This window comes from Chionomys nivalis, chromosome 24 (assembly GCF_950005125.1).
Source record: "Chionomys nivalis chromosome 24, mChiNiv1.1, whole genome shotgun sequence".
In the NCBI taxonomy this organism is placed as follows: Eukaryota; Metazoa; Chordata; class Mammalia; order Rodentia; family Cricetidae; genus Chionomys; species Chionomys nivalis.
In genome coordinates this window covers 7,805,078-7,830,966 of record NC_080109.1, presented here as the reverse complement: position 1 = coordinate 7,830,966, position 25,889 = coordinate 7,805,078, and the positions used below count along the sequence as shown (strand labels likewise).

At 36.0% G+C, this 25,889-nt stretch overlaps 1 protein-coding gene across 2 annotated transcripts in view; it reads left to right on the top strand.

The window, feature by feature from the left end:
- Positions 1-25,889, top strand: part of Fstl5 (follistatin like 5) — a 402,285-nt gene that overhangs the window by 249,613 nt on the left and 126,783 nt on the right. For both annotated transcript variants that reach the window (XM_057756992.1, XM_057756991.1), the window contains exon 7: positions 2,069-2,235. In XM_057756992.1, coding sequence (XP_057612975.1) covers positions 2,069-2,235 — 167 coding nt within the window. The remainder of the gene's footprint in view (positions 1-2,068; positions 2,236-25,889) is intronic.

Below are 25,889 nucleotides of genomic sequence, written 5' to 3'. Positions count from 1 at the left end.
GTTAAGAGCATTTCCTGCTCTTCCAAAGGTCCTGAGTTCAATTCCCAGCAACCATGTGGTGGCTCACAACCATCTGTAATGGGGTCTGGTGCCCTCTTCTGGCCTTCAGGCATACACACAGACAGAATATTGTATACATAATAAATAAATAAATATAATTTAAAAAAAGATTAGAGATTCTATTATCTATTTTATTATTTAAAGAGGAATTTAGATGTTATACTTCAGGAATAAACAGAAAATTATTAATAGTCTTTAAGTTATCTGTATGTATTATGTTTATACTGTTTCTCTTTTTAATTTTTTAAACTTTGCATAAACAGAGTTCTCTGAAAATTTCAAAGTATTCTATTTCCAATCAATGTAATAACACTTATTTGTGCCTATTTATTTGTATATGTGAATTTCACAATATGGGTACATGTATATAGGTGTGTTTATACATATGGGTATAAATATACACATGTATACATAGGGCAGCCTATATATCAACTAAAACAGATGGAAATATCCTCTGAACTCTTTATTATTCAGGAAGCATCAGAAAATAAAAGCAAGTATCAGTCAACGTTATTGAGAAAAAATAAACTGTCTATACGAATGACTCGGCAAGGTAATTGTCTATTTTTTAGATTTTTCTTATGTAATTTACAAAATAGTATATTGGACTGAAACTCTCTGTAATAGGGGTTTTGGTTTAAAGACTATCTTGCCCACTTCTTGGATAATGAAAAACAGTAATAACCTAAATAACAATTCTTCCTGTCTTGGAGACAAGATACTGTATAATAGAATAGGGGTCTAGTCTATTTCTGACTTTCCCAGTTAGTGGCTTGTGGGACAGTACTGTCTTCACACAAATCACTTAATATTAGCACTTGAGTGTACTTAAGGGAGCGTAGCCCTTCTGTCAGTCCCAGTCTTCCAAGGCAAGCAGATGCCTTGAACTGATGGTAAAAGCAAAGTCCAAACATCTATTTGTTGAATGGTTATGCTATATGAAACTCTATTTTTTTCCTTCTAGAGAGATAAGGTTAATAGAAGAGGTACAAGAAAACCTAAACCTTGAATGAGAGGTGTCTAGGGAGAAATTGTTACTACTCAGGTTCAAATTAGAAGACATAATGAGGGTCACTCAATCCCATAAAAAGTCTGTAAACCCACACAGTCAATTGCGATATATAGCACTTTAAGAGGTAATATTCAAATAGTGTGTCATCAGAATAAGAGTCTAAACAATAAGCAGAAGCCACAGGGCATATCCGGGTGAATGCAGAAATAGGAAACACTTTTTTAGTTATTCTAATGATGACTCATCAGGGAATGAATGGGAATTCTTAGATGATAAGGACTGAGAAAAGAAAAGCCATATTCACCTTTCCAACATGTGCTCATGACTACATAATCATGGACAGACATATAAGTACTAGATAAGAGAAATGTTTAAGTGTAAAATTCCAAAACCGGAAAATGTTTGCTGTGCCAGCCCTCGGTGAGAACAGACATAATGCAACTTCATTACTATAAGGTTGGTGAAATTTGGAGCATGTTTTCATTTTTCGTCTCTTGTTACAACTTCTCAAATAAGTCCATTTTCTTAGAGTCAATTTATATGTTCCAACTTAATGATGCAGTTTGCCCATGTAACTCTGCAACTGTTCTCTGAAGCTGCCCAGCAATGATCTCATGTCACTACAGTACAAATTCATCAGACAATAAGCAGCAGCATTTTTATTTCAATGAAGATGACACAGTATATGTTGAATTGGTGGTTAAATAATTTATTTCTCTTTCAGGTGCAGTCTGCCATGCTTATTGTAACTCTCCTTTTGATACTCATTTTGTGTTTAATAGTTCATTGCCTCATGAGGATGCTTGTCAATCAACTACATTGAAATATCATTTTGACCTTTAATTGGAAACAATTTTATCTTTTCTTCATTTTAATGAAAGCTTTTTTCTCTGTTATTCAAATTCAAAGCCAAAATCACTCACATTCAAAAACTTTATAATAATTAATGTTGGAAAATGACCTACTTACTAATATACTGACACATTTTTATTGCAGAGGTGATCCAGCTGAGTCTGCCTGAAGAACAGAGAGTTACCATTACAGCAGCCACTGTGGGACAAAGTGCTGTTCTGAGTTGTGCCATTGTGGGAGCCCTGAGACCCCCTATCATATGGAAGAGGAACAATATTGTCCTAAATAATTTAGATTTGGAAGACATCAATGTGAGTATGTGAAACTGAAATGCTGTCCAGTGTGTGCATTTTGCAATGTTACCTCGGGCTCTGTTGTGCCTAGGGAGATAAATGAATACTGGATACAGAGTAGAGGAAAATTATTAGAAGGCTGTATATCTATCCAACCAGTTTGTAGGTACCCAACGGGGCAGTTGTAATTGTGAAAATCATTTGTATTGGTATAGTAAGATTTTGTAGCTGTGTATTAGTCAGGAAATGCATTAGCATAACATTTTTATAAATATCTCTTTAGTTTTAAAATGCAAATTGCCTTCTTAGTAAATTCACATCTAATAAGCGTTCCAGTAACACAGTCATGTAACCTCAATTTTGCATGCATTTTTAAATTTTATTTTATTTAAAAAAAAAATTCTCATTTTTCCTGCCAAATCTATTTCCCATTCCCTTTACTCCTGCTCCCTCCATCTTCCTCCCCACCCCCCATCCCACCACCTATCCACTCTTCAGAGAGGATAAGGCTTCCCATGGGGAGTCAAAACATTGCTTTGAGGCAGGACCAAGACCCTACACACTTTGTCTAGGCTGAACAAGGTATCCTTTTAAGGAGAATGGGTTTCAAAAAGCCAGAACAAGCAGTAGGGATAAATTCTGGTCTCACTGCCAGTGGCCTCACAGTCTGCCCCAATCGTACAAATGTCACCCACATTCAGAGTGCTTAGTTTGGTCCGTTGCTGGTTCCCTTGCTGTCAGGCCGGAGTAGGAAGACTTGTATTAGCTCAGGCAAGCTGTTTCAGTGGGAAACCCCATCATGGTCTTGACCTCTTTGCTCCTATTCTCTCTCTTCCCTCCCTTCTACTGGACTTTGTGAGCTCAGCCTCATGCTCCACTGTGGTTCTCTCATCTGCTTCCTTCAGTTGCTGGACGCAGATTCTATCATGACATTTAAGACAGTCATCAATCTGACTATAGTGCAAAACCAGTTCAGGCACCCTCTCTAACATTGCTTAGGGTCTTAGCTCGGGTCATCCTTGTGGATTCCTGGGAATTTCTCTAGTGCTAGGTTTCTTGCTAGCCCTATCATGGCTCCCACAATCAAGAATCTCTTTCTTTGTTCTTGGACTCTGTCCTTCCCCATCTCGACCATCCTGGTCCCTCTAGTTCTTCTCCTCATGTCTGGTGCCATTATGTTGTGGTCCGGTGCTAGCCCGGACCATAAATTATTTCTCTGGACCACACCCCAACATAAACTATCTCTTTCTGGACTGGCGTGGAGGCGCGGGAATAAAGACATAACTCACATGGCTTTATCGGGAGGAAGATTCTCAGTGGTCCCTCATGAAGTCCTGAGTTCATATGCTCAAGAATTCCTCCTCGTTTATTCTCCAAACAGTTTTATACCAAAACTTAGACGTGGGACTGATCCGTGAACCCCATCACTCCCCCTTTCCTTCCTCCTTCCCTTCTCCCCAAAACCTCATGCTCCCAATTTTCTCAGGAAATCTTGTCTATTTTTCCCTTCCCGGTGGGGAGGGGAGGGGAAATCTATGTATGTTTCTCTTAGGGTTCTCCTTGTTACTTAGCTTCTCTGAATTCAAGAACTACAAGTTCCTTATCCTTTGCGTTACAACTAGTATCTATTTCCTGTATAGAATCTTCAACAGTTGAGATTCTCTCTTCCAACTCTTGTATTCTGTTGGTTATGCTTGTATCCGTAGGTCCTGTTCATTTACCCAGATATTCAATTTTCCGAATTCCCTCATTATGTTTTCCATATTGCCTCTATTTCAGTTTTTCAAGTCTTGAACTATTTCCTTCACCTGTTTGATTGTTTTTTCTTGATTTTCTTGAGTTTCTTTGAGAGATTTATTCATCTATCCCAATTTCTTGTTTGTCTTTTCCTTCATTTCTTTAAGGGAATTTTTCATTGCCTCTTTAAATGTCTCTATCATCTTCATTAAGTTATATTTAAGATCATTTTCTTCTGCTTGTTCTGAGTTACAATGATCAGGTGTTCCTGTTGTATGACCGCGGGGTTCTGGTGTTACCAAGCTGCTTTTTGTAGGTTGTTGAATGAAGTTTCTCATTGGCTCCTACCCATCTCTTCCTCCAATTGGTGCCAGCAGTGTCTTTCCCTTTTAGTTCAATCTTTGCAGTTGCTGTCTGTGCGTCAGGAACCACTGAGGTCTCTCTTGACCTGATCTCTTTGTTCACTCTGTGCAGCGGCAGCTTCAAAATTCCTCTGAGATCACAGGGGAGGGGTGCATTTGGGGCATGGGCCTTGTTGCTTACAGGGTCCAATCAATTGGGGGAGGGGGGGTATTGAAGCAGCATTTTTGCTGGAAGCTTGCTTACTGGCTGGCTAGTGAAGCTGAGGCAGGTGCAGGAAGGCCCTGGAATTTTTCCTCTGTACTGAGGGCCTAGAGAGTGGCGTGGCCAGCTGGCTGGCTGATCACTCACCTCTTGGTCTGCTGTGTGCAGTTGCAGCCTCCATATTTTAAAATCTTAAGAAGAAAATGCTTTGAATTATATTGTGTTGTGCATTTGTTAATAAAGCACAGATACTTAGGGAACACATGAAAGAAAGAACTTGCTTGCATGTCTGTCGTTTCCTGATGAAATGAACTGCTACAGAGTATTTTCTATTCACCGGGAAAAGGGAGACCATGTATGTCCCTCGTAGGATGAGCTGCCTTAATATTGTACAAAGCCTGAGTATTTTCTTAAGGAATAGATAGATCCAGGCCAGTAAAACAAACAACGAAATAAAAATAAAATAAAATCCATTGAGTTCTACCTGTTTTGATTAAGCATCTCTAGAAGCCATATTTGTCAAAGACTCTTGGAATATCTCTAACTATAGAAAATTAATCTCTTTGCGATGTTATCATTGTTGAGCAACAGCATGTAGCTTGTGAAAAGTCCAATAAGCCTAAATAAAATTTTACTTTACAAGCCTTTGGCAGCGAGAAACATGATTATCTTAGTTACTGTCTTACTGTTATGAAGAGACAACAGAACTATGGCAACTCTTGTAAAAGAAACCATTTAATTGGAACTTGCTTACAGTTTTAGAGATTTAGTCTATTATGATAATGGCAGGGAGCATGGTGGCATGCAAGCAGACATGATGCTGGAGACACATTTGAGAGTTCTGTAGATCTGCAGACAGCACAAAGAGACAGAAACTGAGCCTGGCTTTGGCTGTTGAAACTTCAAAGTCCCCTCCACTACCCCCCCCATCTCTACTGCCACTGACAGAATTCCTCCAACCACGCCACACTTTCTAATCCTTTCAAATAGTACAATTCTTTGATGATTAAGCAAAGTGGAAGATAGATCAATGTTGACAACAAGAAATCCTGAGCACTCTAAACAAAGATATCTAAAAGGACCCATACTATTCTAATTTTCACCATCTTTTTGTTTGTTTTCTAAATTGGTTAAATATGATTAGCCATCTGAAATAAACCTTAGCATCACTCTATCATTTATTTCCATGTTAAATTGAACAAGAACTCATTTTTTGATGGGTTTGGTTTCTTGAACATGACTTTTCTTAAAACTCCTTTCCAGCCTCCCATATTGCCTTGCAGGTGATATTTCTTCCTGTGCATAATTCCCTCCCCCATTGGCCCTGAATTTAATTCATCTATCAAATAAAACTAGCTTAACTAAAATTTATACTGTTTCACCAGGAAGTATAAAATCACTTTGTGTTTAGTTTCGGAAAAGAATTATACAGATGTACTAAAGTACCACTGGAACACTGGGCTCGCATGCAGATTTCACTATCTATCACTCCCTGGGCAGTTTTTCAGAATTTAAATCAGATCAAATGCATGCCTCTAGGCAACTGAAGATCTGTTTTGTGATTCTCTGCTGATTGTCACCTGTCAACATAGACTGCATTGGGATTCAGTTATTTTCTTTCCCAACTTTAGTAGCTAATGTTTTATTGACTCTCATTGGCCTGCGCTATTGATTTCTCTGATCCCATTGCAGCTGTTCATAAGTTGTGGCAGATGCGTATGTAGTCTGAGACATTGTCTTCTAACTCCTTTATCTGCAAACCATTCTGTCATGTTCACATTCAGGAGCCAATTAGTCTGTGAAAAATATGTAGTGTGTGGGAATTTAGATAGCAACTGATCAACAGATGATATTCTTTCTGCCTGAGCAGAGGTACCTGATAATGAGCATACCAAGGTACATTGTACAGAGTGTCTCAATTGCAGTGATGCTACGCGCTTCCAGGGGGATTATTACAGAAATTTTTTCACCATTGTGTATTGCCTTTCTTAAGAAGAAATAAGCTGAAATTACACAAATGCCAGCAGCTACAAATCTGAGACTTTTCCCTGTCCTCCTTTGTTGTTTGGACGTCATTTTTTAAATCGTGTGAATGAAAAAGGAAGGAAGTATGGAAGGCTGCAAATTCCCATTGTGCTTTCTTTTTTTTTCTCTTCTCTTTTTCCTGTGGAGAAAAGATGTAGTGTGAGATCAATCTTCCTAAATTTTTAAGTGTACAATAAAGTCGTGTTAACAATAGACATGCTATTTTACAGCACCCAGACCTTATTTATCTTCCATAACAGACCCCTGGTAATAACTCATTTCCCTCCCACGGTCCACAGAGACCATTATTCTACACTATATTTCTATGATCTTGACTTTTGTAGCTTCCTCATAAAGTGGGATCATGTGGAGATTATTCTTTGTGACTACCTTATTTCCCTAAGCATAATGACCTTCAGGTTTATCAATGTTGCTTTATAAGAATAAAAATGGTCTGTCCTCTCTCTTTAATCTATTTAATAATTTCTTTCTTTGGCTATATTGAAATGGACATGAGCATATGAATATATTTTTGAGATAGTGATTATAAATATTTCTATATACTCCCCAAGGGGGATTGATTGCCTATATGATAATTTATTTTATACTTTTGTAACACCTACATACTGTCATTAATAGTTGATACCTCTTATAGCCAAGGGTCCCTATAGATCCACAATATTTATATCTTTGACTAATCTTGCCATTTTTATTTATCTATATGTTGGGTAATATTAATTCTACAAACATATGGTTTTAGCTCTTCTGATAAATACCTAGGTCTTTATTAACATGCCCTCTATATTAATTATGAAAATTGTTTCCACGAAGAATATTTATGAAAATATTATTGAGCTGAATATAATATTCAGTAAGAAAATAGAGGTTCATTATTTCTGGAGATCAGGGACATCCTTGTCTGGCTGTTCTTTAGCAGTCTGACCCTTGACACAAGAAATGAGTAAGTGCAAAGTGTGATCGAAAGAATAAGCTCATCAAGAACAACCTGTTAGGAAGGTAAAGGGAGAGAATTACTACCTAGAAATGGAAATTTCAAATTAATGTGCATTGTAAATTAAAGTTAAATTTCATTGGAATTTAATGTTACATTTAATGGTCTAAAGTTGATTTTAGATGTCTTTTTTGGCGCTTCTTTGCACATAAAGATGCTATAGCTGCCATTCATCTTTGGTTAACCTAAAAATGTGAAGTAATTTTACCATGGTATTGTATTATATGATAATTTGTCATTACACCTAATTTTTAAAGTAGATCTTCTATTTTTATATTTCCTTGAGTGTTTCTATTAATGCCATTATGTTTCTGGATGGTATTTACTATTTCCCATAAAAACACAATTAGATTTGTAGAAATTTGCTGTTAAGTTCAATTCTTTTGTTAATTTGTTATGACTTCTAAAAACAAATATTTTGTAATTGAAATTTGAGATTATACATTTACATATTGAGCATATACAATAAAAATGTAGAAAGGACTGTATAGAACAGTGAGATTGTGCATATAGTTCTCAGAGGAGAAGCACCAGGGTGGGGTCAGTCTTTCTTTTCTCAAGAGGAATATGGAAATGATGGTGAAAATATTTATCTGCCTAAAAAGAGAGGAGATTAAGTTACATCTAGATTTATATGATGGATTTCTTGGTTCCAAAGTGTTCCTATTTTATTTCTGTGGGAATTTTTTCATTCTAGTTTCATTCATTTCTTTATAGTAGATATGTTTAAAAATGAGTCATTTTTGCATATGGTATCATTATTCTGTTTCATTGTCTTCAATTTTATGATTACACCAAACAGAAACCACAATTTTTTAATATTTTACATATCAGATATAAATTATATAATTTATATATAACCTGTAATATACTTAAGTTGATTGTAATCAGTTGTAATTTTTTTTAACTCTTTGGTCTTTGGAGGTCCACTACCCTCTCCCAGATAAATACACTGAGACTTTTAGTTATGAATGCACACAGCCTTTAGATTATCTTATTTCTAGTCATTTTTTTAACCTTAAATCATCCCTTCTACCTTTTGCCTCTGGGATTCTACCTTTCTCTGTTCTATATACCTCTCTTTCCTTCCTACTTTGTGGCTGGCTGTGCCACTGATGTCTTCCTCTCCTCATTCTCTTGTTTCTCCTCTTCTCTTTATCTCTTAATTATTATCTTGGCCTGGCAGCCCGGGATATACCTCTCCTGCCTCGTTATTCTTGTTAAACTCTTTATTAGATGGATCAGGTATTTTACACAGGCAAAATAACACAGCTTTACAGAATTAAACAAATGCGACATAAAAGAATGCAACACATCTTTGCATTGTTCAACAAATATTCGACAGCATAAATGAATGTAACAGATCTTAACCCATTATTTCACAGTATTTCCCCCTTTTTCTAAATAAAAATGGAAGGATTTAACTTTAACATACTAAAACTGTATACAAAAAAACAGTTATCAAATAAGAATTACATTTGCAATTTTCACTCAATTTGTACTTAGCAAATGCAGAGAAAATGCTCCATTTTCTATCTTATCTTAGAGATTCTTCAGTTTTATACCTAATTTACTTTCTATCAGAAATCAGAAAACCATAACATCAACTGTTTAGTCTTTAACTTAATCAAAGACTTCTGAGTTATGTAATATTACCTAAGAACAAAGACAGCTGGCTGCCTTGTTAGTCACGCAAAGTTTCTCTGTAATATTGGGGTATTTTTGTCCTACATATCTAGTATATCTGGCAGACTTTTCAGTGAAGCAGAAATCTCTAAGGACTGTCCTGCCTTGTTTTGGCAAAACTCAGTCTTTTTCTTTTGTCCCACTTGCGAAGTCTGTGCAACATACTGTCAGTCAAAAGAAGAACAGGTTCTTGTCCAACTAACTAGTTTTTGACACAGTGAAAGAAAGCTTCATATGCTTTTATGACATAGATTGATGTTGCCAGGAGCAGAAATGTCTCACTCCTATGAAAATCTGCATACAAACCAAATACTTTAAATGTCATATTCTATAGTTCTTTGTAGTGTTTGAAAACCATCTATCTAAAATATACCTATTTAGTATTGAAAACACACCTAATGTGACCTCAAGTTTGATTATTATACATTAATTACTAATCTTACTTCTTAATTATACATTGCACTTTTAAATGAGCTGCATAAGCACAATACCCCAAACAAGATTAGAAATATATATACAGTGTAACAGAAATATATTATTAAATTTGTATCAATATACAAAAATCCAGGCCAATGCAAAATATCTTATAATAATAGTTGTCTTTTTATTGTGTATTCCTATAATCCCCTAAATGATAAACATCCATAACCCAACAAATAACCAAAATGACTACACCCAAACTTTTAGAAATTTGGGCATCATTTTCTCTAGATTGCTTTCTATTGTCTGTGGCCAAAAGCATCTTTAGGGGTTCCAGAGAAACTAGAGGTAATGGTCACATCCTGGGCAGACCAGGTATAAGCTTTGTTGATATATATCACTTGTCAAGATTCAGAAGGTCTTCCCAGATCATACCTGATTCATGTCAACCCTGAAGGAATGCATAGACTCTAGTTTCCTGTGGAAATAAAAGCTAAACCTCACCTACAGAGCAATACAAATTTACTTGAGTTTCGTTTTATAATTAAGATATAGTTAAAATTTCTAAGCTGCTTATTTCATCAGTTTCTCTTTGAGTCCCATGTCTCTTAGCAGCTGTTTACTTATCAGCAAATAGAAAATTCAAAATCAACACAATACCATATAGGATCCATACTACCTATGAATTTTCCATTTTTATTCTGCTTTTTTATATTATTTTTGCTCTCCTTTTAAAGACTCTATTATTTTTTAACTATTTATTTCTTTCTATGACTGTTTATATCTTTTTTTTTTAAGTCTACATTGTTACACACACGTTAACCTGTTTAGAGGCTTTCTTCCATCTCGTCTGTCTTTACTGTGTATCTCTAGTCTTTTATTTTTATTTTTTTTTTGTCTGCATGAGATAAAGCACAGTGGTTAGGACCTCCTCCATGGCATAAGTGGCTGACTCTGCCCACATCTTGGGTTTGCGAAAGTCAAGCCTAAAACTCGCAGGTAAGTTGGAAGTACACTTGACCGGGAACTGCATTTAGCCCCACAGAGCTCTAAAATTTTAATGCCTATGGTGTGGTTGGTGGTCTTTTACTTGGCTTTTTAAAAACCGTAATATGCTGACTGCTGAAGGAAGGGCTTACTGTAAGGCAACAACTCTTTCCGGGAGTCATGCCTGTTTTTTTGTTTGTTTGCTTTTGTTTTTTGTTTGTTTTTGTTTTTTTTTACTAACTTTCTCAGGCCCTGATTGGAAATTCAGGCCTCCCATTGGGTGCCAAAGCATAACTCTTTTAACTCTTTAGTCTTGGGGAGCCCACCACCCACCTCCCAAATAAATTCACAGGGATTTATTCTTACTTCCCAGCCTTATTTCTAGCCAATTTTTCTTAAATTATGCCATCTACCTCTTGACTCTAGGTTTCTACCTTTCTTTATTCTATATGCATCTCTTTCCTTTTCATGGCTGGGTATGTGGCTTGGTGGCTTGTAGCTGGCATCCTCTTCTCCTTTTTTGGTCCTTTTCTTTTTTTCTTCTTCTACTTATTCTCTTTTCCTTGCAGCCCCACCTATCTTTTTTCTTGCCTAGCTATTGGTCATTCAGCTCTTTATTTAACCAATCAGGTGCTTTAGACAGGCAAAGTAAGAGAGCCTTATGGAGTTAAACATGGAGCATAAAAGGATGCAACACATCTTTGCATCATTAAACAAATATTCCACAGCATAGATGAACGTAACACATCTTAAGCTAATATTCTACAACAGTTGATTTCCACTTTAATAGTCAAGTGTATTATGTAAAATGGCTTAAATATCATAAAGGAAATAATTTAACCTTATCAGCATTAACAACACAGCATTAACCTTGATCAATGTAAAGACATGATAGTTTATAAAAATTACTTCCATTTAAGAAGCCACTAAAATACTTGGCTTAAACTTGGATGCAACACTTGGGGCTGAGCATATGAAATTTTTGATTATAAACACTGTAAAAAAAAAAAAGCTTAGCAGAAAAAGAAATTAATTTGGGGTAGGCCTAGAGCCCAGCCTGTTAATTCCCTTACTCAAGTGGTACCACCAAAAGGATTGGAATTATAATATAGTCTGAGACACATTATAAAATATTTTTTCAAAAGAAAGATAGCAGCAATGATGGCATAAAGAAACAATGTATATTTTTAGTTTACTGTGTTGAAGGTTTAACTCAGTTATACAACAACTGCTTAGGAAGCCCAATACCAGAAGTTCCATACCCAGCACTACAAAAAACAGAAGCAAAATAGAAAACCTTCCCTATTCTTGACAGGTTTTTCAATCAAAAACAATTCCTTAAGATTATTATGATATAGTAATATTAAAACCCAAAATATAGAAACACAGTCATATCACATTTTTGAACTTTAAATTTTAATTTGCTTAACAGAATTTTTAAGTAAGAAATTGTATTTGGAGGCGGCCAAATACAATTATAACATATGCTTTTTACAATATATAAATTTCCATTTATTTTATTACTTTTTCTCAGTATTAAACACTGCCTACTGCACAACGACAGCTCTCTGATGAAGACTGGGAGCTGCACTAGTCTGCAGGTATAAGGATAGGTATTTATAATATAATTTGCTCCCATGCCCATTTTTAAATCAATGTCTATAGGTTTCCCTGCAGGAAAATGTGAAGACTATTGTTTCTATGTATTTCTATTCTAAGGTAAGTTATTCTGGTTTCTCATTAGTTGAGAATATTGTATGCTGCTGGCCACCAGAAGGAAGGTAAAACTGTATCCAGTATTTTCTAAGGCAATTCCAGCTGTAATGGTGGTCAAGGGCTCCTTACAGCACAGCTCACAGTATTCACTATGACACCTGCTTCACTGATTGTAAGATTTGCCTACAAAATTTTGTGAACACATATTTGTTTACACGACAGTTTCAAAATGCTCAGAAAATTGATTTATGAAGATAAAATACATATTTACCTAGGCTGTGTGCAGTGGTTTAGGCCAATACTCACATCATTCTTGAGAGTGTCCTGCAGAGGCTGGACTATGAGTTTGAGGATAGCCTGAGATACAAAATGAAATCCTGTCTCAAAAAATACCGAAAGGATACAAATAAATGAGCATAAAATAAATTATGTACTAAGGCACAAACACAGATTAAATGTCACAACTCATATTGGAATATTGCAATAAGACTATATATGTGATTCTTTGTGGCTTTCACATCAAGCACTCATCTCCTCATTCCCCCAAATCCACCCTTCATTCTTGCAACCTCTTCAAAAACAAAATAATATTTAAACGAAAAACCAAAAACTAAAACAAAGAAAGTGAATCAAGAAAGAGGGGGAAAAAAGAAAAACCTAGAAGAATCTCCTTGTGGAAGCTGCAGTGTGGCCTGGCGAGTCACACACACATTTCACCCTCCAATCCTTTCATCTTCATTTGAAGTCTTCATCCCCATGAGTCATTGGTCTGGTTCCAGGCATCTGTCCACTGTCACAGTGTCTACAATGGGCAATCACTGGGGTCCCCACCACCAGCCACCAGCCACCAGCCCACCCCGGACTTCTCACCATTTGTCCAGTATCTGGAGATCCTGTAGTTTTAGATCTGTATGTTCATCTCATTTTCGTGTCCTATAAGTTCATAGATGGGGTGAATGCTGGGGTGGACCAACTTCCAGCCCCAGTCCTGGGCATGGGTGGACCTCTTAGTCGGCTAGCTTTCCCCCATTGTCTCCTATCCCCCACACCCCATCCCACCTCACCCCACCTCACCCCACCCCCACCCCGCATGCTCTCCATGACTGCCTAGGCCAGCCCATCCAAGAATCCTAATGTTTGCAGGCCCTCGGATCCAGCTCACACACATCACACCACCAGTGTTAGCTCTACTTTTTTTTGCCCAGGCAAGGTGCAGACTCCTCCTTACCCCACCCCAGTTGCTTCAGGGGGCCGTCCATGGAAGGCTGGGCCAGTTCACCTGTTCTCACACCCTCAGGAATGACTCACTTATGCCTCTGACAGCAGGGTTAGCTTTAGTGTGTGTCCTGGAGGTTGGTGTCTCTCCTGTGTTCTGTACGTGGGAGGGCCAAAGCCAGTTATCTCACGCTGGCGATCTTGGGGCCATCTCTCTCCACAGTCACAGGGCAAGAGGTGGTCATCTTTCCCTCACCCAAGAGGTGGTCATCTTTCCATCACCCAAGCCACCTCTATGCAAATGAGGTGGGGGAGAGATCATAGTGTCAGTTCTTTTACTCTTGTGATGGCAAGGTAGGCTTGCTTGCATCATGATCAATGGGATCAGTTTTAGTGTACAGCCCAGGTGGCATAACCTGGCCTGTTTCCCCCTGTGCTCACAGGTGACAGACAAGGAGAGTTTCTCACCTCTCTTGATCTCAGGGCCAGCTCTCTAGCCTGCCACAGGTAGCAATGGGTCCTTGAGGGAGGGTCTCTTTTCCTATCCCATGCCACTGCATGGCAAGCAAAGGGTAGGGGAGGTGAAGTCAGTTCTGCAGTACTCGTGCCCTCAGGGCTTTCTCACAAGGGATCAGAGGAACCATTCAGTTGAAATACCAGGGCTTTGCTGAGCTGGCTATAGCCATCACTAGAGCTAGCAAGAAAGCTGCCCACCCTCTTTGGAAAGATGACCTCAATCAGCACCGTGGGCTTCCTCCTCACCTGGGCACACACGAGGGATCATTTCTTTCTAAGGGTTTTTTTTTTTTTAATTGCAAAGGAGCAAATGATATTCTATTTTTCTCAATATTACCTGACCTTTTTTTTTGTTTGTTTGGAAGTAGAACATATTATACATATTAGAATGTATATACAAAATATTATAATATATACAAATGGTTATACTAAATTTTAAAAAAATCTTAATGTAATCTATTTTTTAAAAATCTAAAACTTCATTTAGTATACAGGTCAACTGTTCTGTAGTCTTCGGATTGAAAATAGTGTCTCACTATTGTTAGCCGAGCACTCTGCTACTGAGCTATATCTACAGCCCATTACAGCACACCTTGAAAGAACTTGTCCTCTGTCATTCTTTTCTCCATGTGTGGATTCAGTCCTGTGCCCGTCATCTTGGGTTTAGGAGCTACAATCCAAACATTACCCTTTCAACTAAATTGCATAGCTATATTTGAGATGGATGTAGAAACTACCAAATAACCTGTGACCATAAAAAAGCATGTTAGAGAAACTGTAATGGATCATGGTGGAGATGATAACCCAGGTTCACTACCAGTTGTTAATAGATCACCACTAAGAACACTCCATCAGTGGAAGACCAGCTACAAGGGGATCTTCATCTTCCTGATGAAAACGACAACAAAGAACAGCAAAATAAAACGGTTCTTCTGTGAGACCTAGAGCTCCTGGATTCCTCCACGGGTCATGTTGAATTTATCCTGACTCTTACCTATTTAGCAAGTGTTTGCTTGATGTTACCTGCAAGATTTTTGCCAGTGTAATCAAGGAGGAAACTTTTGAGGATCGTCACAGAGCATTCAACATCAAAAGTGACTTTCTGGAGATGAAATGTGCCCGAGATAAAACTAATTTAGAGAGCAATATCATTGGGAGTACAGAGGAAATAGGCCTGCTATAACCACAACATTCACGATAAACTTCTGACAAATAGTTAGCCCATTAACCCAGAAGGGAATTGTAGACAATCTCAACAAACAACAATAATTGTACCATGTCTCCTGTGGAGTACAAGAATATTTCATATGAAAGTACTTAAATATGTAAGAAATTTCAATTTAATACCACACAAATTTTGAAGTTAAAATTTATGTGTCTATATATAAATATAATTTAAATTTTATGAACATATGTCTATAAATATAATTTAATCAATATAACAAAAAAAATTGTCTTTTGGTAATAATTTTGCCATCTTTGTGACACATGTGACAGTGTGATGACAGTAGAATTCATGCTTATATAATTCTGAGTGGACATAATTAATTATGAAAATAATAAAGTTGCCAATATATCATTATAGATCCCATTCGTTGGTGGGCATTACTCTAGGGAAGAGTACAACTTCAAGTACGCAAATTTACATTCATCTCTGCACTTAAACATTCTTTTAGGAGTTGTCATTTTAAAGAGTTTACTAGGAAACTATAAGTGTAAGGAGACTCTCTGTTTCAAAGTTTTGCATATTTAAAACATACCCTCAAGCAGTTGTTCTAAATATTATTTTTATTACGAAGCCATGCTTGTGCTGGTTAAATGTATTCTTAATAATTTTTGAAACAATCTTAGTTGAAATAGTTTCGTGTTGAAATTGCCTTAGTTCAAATTCTTCCATGTGAGGGTCCTTCCTTCTTTGATTCCTCTCTTCCTAACCCTTTCATTTCTTTTTTTCTCTTCTTATACCTTCTCCCTAGCCTCTCCTTCCTTCCTTCCTTCCTTCCTTCCTTCCTTCCTTCCTTCCTTCCTTTCTTTCTTTCTTTCTTTCTTTCCTTCCTTCCTTCCTTCCTTCCTTCCTTCCTTCCTTCCTTCCTTCTTTGTTTGTTTCTTTCTTTCTTTCTTTCTTTCTTTCTTTCTTTTCTTTCTTTCTTTCTTTCTTTTTCTTCTTCCCACACTTTCATCCCTGTACTGATGGCACCTCCTAGAAATTACACAGATGTTGATGGAGTGAAGCTAGTGGCTCTCCTTCCTTTAACAAATATCCACAGGAAGCTGACAGGTATAGGCCCTAATGAAGTATTGTGTTTGCTGTGTGTTTAGAATGTATCAGTGGCAGATAAGGCATGTGAAATTGAATCTGAGTATGCGAAAAATATAAATTATTCTTTTTTGTCAAAATTTCTTGGTTTCCTATCAGTTATGCAAAATGATTTTTAATTTAATTTTATTTTTTTCACAGTGGGCAGTTTCTTTGTGTGATATAAACTAACCTTGGCTTCCTGGATTAAACAAAGTTTCTATGATGTGAGGTTATGCCCAAAATGACCCTTGCCAGAATGAGATGCTTATACTTACTTTCTATTCCTGGAGTGTAGACAATGGTTCCATTTGCAAGAATAGAAAATGACATAGTGTTTTGTCCATCAATTAAGCTAGCCAGAAACCATTCCATTTCAGGAGTACTGGATTACAGACACCTGAAGGACACCATGGCCAGATATTCTAGTTCCTGTGATTCAAATTTAGGGTCTCATGCATTACCCATTGCTCAATCTCTCTAGCCTTTTGTGTTATATTGTCAGTATTTTCTTAGCCTCATTTATATTTTCTGAGCCAGCCCCTCTTCTTTTCCTTTATGAGAACAGTATACGATTAGAATTTATTAATTCTGAAGATTCACCTTTGAAACTTCTCAATCTGAATATATTTTGTGGAAGAGCAGTGTAATTATAAACATATGAATGGAAGAAGTCATTAATTAAAAGTTATATTAGAAGCTATTACGATCATTCTGTTTCTTAGCCTGCATGATGCCGCAGACCTGTAATCCCAGTATTTGGAAAGTAGAGGCTGAGACATGATCATGTGCTTGAGTTAAGGCCTTTGACCTGCTGCCAAAGCAGAAAACTTCTGCAGTTACCTCACATATATGCTTATTCAGTTTAAATTGTGTGAAGTTTCCTGACCCATACTCTAAAGCAGTCATCCAAATTTAAAGTTAATGTTACTTTTTCTGTTTATATTTTTGATTACTCCCTTATCACTTCAATTACTTTTATTCAGTACTGCTATTTTCCTCTAGTCTAGCTAGATCATTCTTGATTTGCTTTTGAATTTTATCTTCGTGAAAATAATTTATTTGAGTTATGATTCTATTTGCCTCCAGGTAAATATTTCCTTAAGTTATGACCAACGTTTTCTGTCTCAAAGATGTTTCATATAACGACTGTTCAAATTTATAATTTACACATATTTTAATTTGAGTTATGTATTGTCTCTTTGCCTGTATTTTTCTACTATTTCACTTTACTTTCAGAAATAGGTACATCATCTACTGTCTTGTTTTTTTTTTACTGATAATGACTTATGGTTTGTCTTTTTTTTTTCCCTGAGTTTAATCACTTTTCCTTCTTTGTGTATTTAATGGCTTTTTACCTGGACATTAGATTATAATTATAGTTTTAACATACTCTAGATTTATGTTCTTTCTTAGAAATATGCTCATTTTTAATGTCCACACTAGATAATAAGAATAATTATGTGCTTCCTTTGAGAAGTGAGCAGTTTCCTTAAAAATGCAGATAGTCTGATTAACTCAAATTACTCTCAAACCCAAAATTCTACAGCTTGCATTTCCTGCTGGAGTGGAAAACTCTGTTGCCTCCTTCATACACAGCAGTCCACAATGGGACACATAAAGACCAGACAGGATTGTCTCCCAGTGGGAGAATGACACCTGGATGTGTGTGGTGAGAGCAAACTAAAGAAGGCCTAGGAGTGGGACTTAAGAATCAACGTTTAATTAAATATTCCAAGAAAAATGGTGTGTCAATAGAAGCAATGTTAGGGCAGAAATGGGTGTGAGCTAGTCTTGTAAATTTTGTCTGTTTACATTTTTCCCTATCTGCTTTAACCTTCTGTCCGTGATACAACGACTTCTATGTTTGGAAAGAAGGATATCGCAACAGGAAGCTCTTGGCATGTGTTCTTAATGAGCCAATACATTTTGTTGTTTGCTACTAATAACCATAATGGATTTATTGCTAAACTAAAGAAGTTATCATTCCTTGGTGAAAATATCAACACAGAAGAAGATTTTTAAGTATTCATTGCAGCAATGTGCAGATGACTCAGATGATTTTGAATCTCCTGATTCATACTTATGTCTCTTATTCAGTGTAAATTAAGTAAGTAAAAGAGCCTTAGCTAAAAAAAAACAATTTAAATTCAGATTTAAATATACAATTATGGGAAATGTCAGCAAGGACAATAAAACAGTGCCAAGCCAAACTATTATTTCAAGACTGCTGTTTGCAACAGTTGTAAGAAATGTTGGCACTGAGATGCAGAACAATACAGCCAGATATGGGGGCTCAGGTGCAGCTAACATTGTCACTATGGGAAAACTGACAATTCATGTGGAGAGAAGAGAACATATTAGGTAGCTGATAAAGATGCTGGAAGAAAATTCCATTTTGAAGGAATTAAGAAGAAAATGTAAAGTATTCTGGTGAAGAAAAATAAGTATTTAAGTTTTGTAGATGGGGGAAGTTTTGACATATTCTCTTTGACAAAGATGAAAGGTTCATGGAATTGTTCTCAACTATCAATATATATTCAAATCATCTTAGAAAGTTTTACTAGGGTCTGACTTTGTCCTCTCTCCAGACATCACAACTATCCTAGCTAGAGGAAGTTATCTACACGTAAAAGAGTACCCACTGGCATTCTGGTAGAAGTATTACACAAATTATATTATAAACAACAAAACAATAGCAGTATTGATTCTTAAATAAGATAAAAGAGAATATTTTTTTAAAAAAAACCCACGTACATTTTATCTATAAAGGATTTGTCCATATCATGATAGTTTCATGAACAATGTTTTGCACGAGATGAACTCAAGCTTTGGTTATGTTTATTATTGTGTGTTTTCAGAAGTGGAACAATAGTGTGTACATAAGCAGTATAAATTTAAATATATCAGTACCTGGTATCATATGGTTTTAAAAGTTATTTGTTCTAATTAGGATAATTCAATCTTATTGTCAATTTATTTGTTGTACAGAAAGCGATATGTATGCAAATAGTATCTTCAATGGAAATACAAGATTTTAAATATATTTTTTAGATATAGTAACAGTACTTAAGATTTCCTACCTTATCACTCTTTCTCCTTTTCTCCCAGCAGTGTCAAAGTCCCCTGATTATTAATGATAGGATTAGACCATCATGATATTCTTTTTTTTTTTTTTTGATTTTTTTCGAGATAGGATAGAGTTTCTCTGTAGCTTTTTTTTTTTTTTTTTTTTTTTTTTTTTTGTTCCCATCCTGGAACTAGCTCTTCTAGACCAGGCTGGCCTCAAACTCACAGAGATCCGCCTGCCTTTGCCTCCCGAGTGCAGGGATTAAAGGCGTGCGCCTCCACCACCCAGCCCATCATGATATTCTTGTAGGAAGTACACTGTGTACCTTAGTGAATCTTAAACTGTTAGATCTACTAGCCAAGAAATCTCATAGCTTTGTTATTTTGTTTCACCAGAAATACCACTCAGGCTTGGTTGAGAATCTGTACTAGTCATGGGTGTGTAAGAGCACAATCCCAGCACTTACAAGACTGAGGCAGAAAAAACCAGAAGTATAGAACCTAAGGGTTATGTACAGAGAAACAAATCAGACTGCAGAGGTCTCTAGCCCCTATCTACTGTCAAGCTTTTTGAATGCCAATGATTATATATTTTAACATGTAATAATAAGATAATTTATAATTACAGATATAAAATAATTCATTTATATTACATTGGGAGTGATAGGAAGACATTTGTAGGATATTCATGTCACTAAATCATTCCATATTATCATTAGTTATCACTAATATTCCTATTTTATAGATGATATTTCAGATAAAAGTATTGACAACCATTTTATACATCTCATAATCCTTGATTCTATTTCACTGCCAATTTCAGTATCATTTTTTCTACAACTTAATGAGTTTCTTAGTCCAAAAATCTGAAATTTCATAATTTCATGTGTGCCATTGAATTGGTATACTGTATAATCTTCATGAATGCCTAATTTAACTGCAATTGGACTACCTGAATTTACCACTGATAAACCATGATACATAATGTTCCTTGCAGAACTAAAGTATAAATGAAACACATTTTAGATAAAATGGATTTAGTGTGTAAAACTTTCTTATCAGTGGACCAGGAGGTTCTCTTTTCACTACTGAAAGAAATTTCCAGCAACAAGCCGGTTGCCATTTCTGTTTGTCTTTGTTTGATGTCTTGTTGGGGTTTCCTTGAGTGGAGGAGACTCTCTACACTGAAGGGGCTGCCTCCACTTCCTTGTTGGGAGTGGCTCTGACTATTGTGTTGTAGCAACCCGGGTTGTGATTATTCACATCAGTTACACAATCACAATTACCCAGATTTAAATAACAATATGTTGTCATTGGGTAAAATAGGTTTTAAGAGTTTTAGCATAGGCTGGAGGGAAATGCATGCAAATGAGTTTTTGATACCATACACTACACCTAAGATGTCTTTATTTATGCATCTGGCATAAATTACTCTACTATAGTGTTTTTTTTTATTATGTATACAACATTCCTTCGATGTATGTTTATATGCCAGAAGAGGGCACCAGATCTCATTATAGATGACTGTGAGCCACCATGTGGTTGCTGGGAATTGAACTCAGGACCTCGGGAAGAGCAGTCAGTGCTCTTAACCTCTGAGCCATCTCTCCAGCCCTATAGTGTTGTTATTACAGAATATTTTGCTTTCACATATACAGAAGTATGTTTTGTAGTTGTGTAATGTTTACTGTATAATGTAGTCTGAAAGAAAGGATGGTGTTCATTGCTTATTTTCCATCTTTTCATGTGTGTGTACATGAAATACACATATGTTCATGTTTTCCTTTTTCTCATGCTTGTGGATACACATGTCTATGCAGGAACATGAATGAGTATAGGTGTGAAGAGACTTGAAGTTGATTTCACAAATCACGCCTCATTGGTCTGCCACCATATCAATTGAAGTAAGCTCTCCTAATCAGGCTAGATGTGGAAAATACAGCTGGTATCACCGGCCTGCTTGCCCCATTTCTGACTTTCTAAGCTGGAATCACAGCTGTGTCTATGAGCAAGCATGTGCTCGAATTCTGAAGACATACTGGTCTGCTTGCTTGCACAGCAAACGTTTTAATTGCTAAACTTCCTTCCCAAATTAAATTCATATCCTTAAAATCTCATCGTATCTGCTTTTCACTGCCAGAAATTTCAGAAAGTCAGTATATATTTCAGCAGTAAAGTGTATAGCATGCTCAAATTTTAGCTATTGAAATTGAAATCTTCTGTTGCATATATATACTTATATATGTATATATATACTATACAGTTTATATGCTAAAATGAACAGTGTAATTCTATTAGAGCAGTATATATATATGTGTGTGTGTGTGTAAAATTAGATATATTTAAAAGTATATGTGTATGTGTGTATACTATTGAGCTAGTGCGTCAGGAGACTATAACAGACCAAAATACAGATGCTACTGAAGCCCTACTTGGTGAACCAATGAATTTTACTGGGATTACTTATAGGCAAAGGGTTGTTTACAGGAGAAGGAATGACTCATAACCGGCTGTATCATCAAACCTACCTCAACATGGTGAAGATCACAGAAGTTGGGAATCTGGAGCACACTGCGCAGCCTGCAGGCAGCTCAAAAAAGTTGGAAAGTGTTTTTTTAAAGTGACTCAGTTGGTCTAAACGTCTTGTAGTCAGCTTGGCTAGTCGGTGCTTCTCCCTGGAAGCTGGTCTGGTCTCAAGGTCTTCCCTGCAGCTTGTCTTGTCTGAAAAGAAACACTCAACAGTTTTATTTTTCACACTCGAAAGATGTGCGCCTAGCGAATCTGCTCAGTTTCAGGAACTTCTTGACTATTTTTAGTTATCTTTTGGTTTAAGGAGATTCCCTGTAGGGTGGTGTGTTTCAGTCCCAGAGATAACCGCTTCTCGGCAGGTACTATGACAAGAACGTTTTGGGAGAGCATTTTCTCAAGAGCTCTGCTGCATTTCCTTAACTCCTCATCAGAGACACTTAAGAGAGTTTGTTCAGCTGGACAGTGGGTGGCACAAGCCTTTAATCCTAGCACTTCCTAGGCAGAAGCAGGACGATCTCTGTGAGTTCAAGGCCAGCCTGGTCTACAAAAGCTAGTTCCAGGACAGGCTCTAAAACTACAGCAAAACCCTGTCTTGAGAAACTGTTTGTTGTGTAAGATTGTTTTGGCTATCCTGGGTTTTTTGTTTTTCCATATAAAGTTGATTATTGTCTTTTCCAGATCTGTAAAGAATTTTGATGGAATTTTGATGGGGATTGCGTTGAATCTATAGATTGCTTTTTGGTAGAATTGCCATTTTTACTATGTTGATCCTCCCAATCCAAGAGCAAGGGAGATCCTTCCATTTTCTGGTGTCCTCATCGATTTCTTTCTTCAAAGACTTAAAGTTCTTGTCAAATAGATCTTTCACTTCCTTGGTTAGAGTTACCCCAAGATATTTTATGCTATTTGTGGCTATCGTGAAAGGTAGAGGGGGAGGGAAATGGGAGGTGGTGGCGGGGAGAAGGCAGAAATCTTAAATAAATAAATAAATAAATAAATAAATAAATAAGAAACCAAATGTTTGTTCATTCTAGACAAAGCACCTAAGGAAAAACAGTGTCTTCCTATTTATTCAGCTAGGCTGGTAGGCAGTAACCTAGCCTGAGGTTTACTTGTTTTCTGTATAAAACAAGGAAGCAAGTTCTTTATTTCTCATCCCTCAGTTTCCTGCTTTCAACCACGATTCTTTACAAGCTTAGAAAATCAGACTTTTCATGACTACTTGAACTGATTTAACCTAGAAAAGTAAGTACATGAGCCATGAGATGGAATTGAATTTTTATAATCTCTAAATTAAATATTGACATATAATTCAATAAAATAACATGTGTATTTATGCAATATCTGATTTTAAAAATAGTATATTGCAGTATAGCTTACATGATAATACATACAGTGAAGAAACATCTTCAAAACTATTGTATAAGAAATTCTGGAAACTCTAAATAACCACAGTTAATGGTATCTCACTGCTTCAGAAATGAAAATCAAATTCAATTGCTAACTACATGGTTTTTAAAGTATTATTTGTTACTAATATTTTTCCAAGTAATTGAGTAGGAGCTAAAACATAGTAATTATAATGACTGTATTGATTAATTCATTTGCATGCTCACTGAGCACTGTGTCTATTTGAAGCACCAAACTGCACGCTGACTATGAAGTGAGCAGCATCAGTGCTCATGATTAAGAACTGGGAATGACTAAATAATGCAGAAAGAAATATTGAGAAACAGATATTGATTATTCATTAGCACATATTTTTCTCATTTTTTGAGATTATAATATAATTACGTTTTTATCTTCCCTTTCCCCATCTAAACACTCTTATACTCCTTGATTCTCCATATATATACACACATATATATATACATATATATATATATATATATATATACACCCAGAGAGAGAGAGAGAGAGAGAATATATATATTCTAGAAATCTTAAAACATTTTAGCAAATGCTAAATCTTCACTACTAAAAGCTCATATTATAATATAAAAATAAAACTGAATTTAAATTTAGAAACTTTTTCAATAGATTGGGTTTATCTTTTTAACTATAAATAACTAGCTAAACAATGCTTGTGAAGAAATATAGGCCAAAAATGCAGCTTTTATGTTCTGAATAACGACACTGGAACATGGTTTTCTTGTAGGCTCTTATCAGTGCTGATAATCCACTGACTGTTAAGTGTTTTGATGTTACTCTCATTTGATTAACTGTAGTCAGTGGGGAGCTGCCATCAGAATTCTCTTAAGTTTGAAAGTGTACTACATATGTTCTTCTCTGCTTGCATTGCTTTGAAATGAATATGAGCGATAATCTCAACAGAATACAAGATCTGGAATTTTTTTTCCCATCAGCTCTTCCCAGACATCCGTGCTTGAGGCTACTTTATAATTGGGAAGGGGCACATACGATTTAATCTACTTAACAGAGGATCTATTGGCTTGCAGACTGTGACGCTGTAATGGAATTCAGAATGAGGATGTATTTTGTTCCTGAATTCCGAGTGCCTGATCTCAGACCATAGCTCTTAACCATGACTGAGCAAGAAAATCACAGAGTTCAGGGAAACTGCTTAGAATAGAAAAGTACGGAGAATGTAGTATTTTAAAAGATTAGAGACGTGACACTCAGAAGAAGGTAAAGGATATTTCTGATGGCCATGTAAAATAGCAATAGGTGATACTAAGTTGAAGGTAGAATTAGTGGAGGATATGAAGAGGAGAATGCATGATAAAAATTACAGAACCCAGTTTGAAGACTTCCACATGTTACACGGCATCATATTTCAACATTTTGGTTTGTAAAATGAAAGTAATGACACTACCTTCCTGAAAGGGTTAAGCTAAGGAAGATCTTCTATATTTTAAAATAAAATGCAACATAGTACTTGAGATACTAAAGTGCCCAGCAAACATTTGAGGTGGCCTTTAGGTGTGTTGAGAGGATTCTTACTTTATTCAAAGTGCAATTTGATATTAGCGTTTGCATTATTAGAAAAATCTGTTCAATGGATGTTTTTGTACAGTTAATGTATAGAAGAAGCCAGTGGATATAAGATCTTTGGTTGTATTTAGAAAAATTAAAAGAAAAACAAAGACAGAGACACACAGAAGGCATCATGTATATGTTGATTTAGGAAGGAGAGTTTTTTTAATTGAAGCATTAAATTTAAATAATTAAAGTTTTAAAGTAATTTTTATTTTATAGATTAACAGAGACTGTAATATGACACTGTAAGTATACATTTTCTACATTATAATGGAAAACTGATCATATGCCTTTAAAACTATGCTGCTACAGCCTCATAAAGCTGGAAAGATATTTAGAAATGAGAGAGAGAGTGAGAGAGTTAACATTCTGCAGGTAGATACATACATCAAGAAACACTTGTCTATATCAAGATTTAGAGAAATTCAGAAAGAAATTTGAAAATATAATTCCAGAAAATAATGTGGGACAGCACATTAAAAGTCACAGAGTTTAGTATACGTATATGTAAGCATGATCATAAACATCAGGTGTATCCTCTATCTCCCTTGTCATTTTCTGTCCTATGGAAGATCATATTTACTCTGATCTGTTTTCTGTGACTTAAACTTTTTAGAATGAGTTTGCATAGGTGCATCCCATATAGTTTGTCTCCACCAGAAATAAGATTCTTTAAATCACCAGTAATTGTTTCCTGTTCCTTCTTATTCTGCAAACATTTTAGCTCTGATGTTTCTCATTACATTTGCATAAATCTTTGTTTTTCTCCCATTGACCCTGTAAAGGTCAACCACCTGAGTACTATTCCCTTAAAAGAGTCTTTGTCTCTGTTATTTGTCTCTCTTATTTGTGTCTCTTATTTGTACTTCTCTCTTATTGGTACTTCTGTTGTTTGAAGCC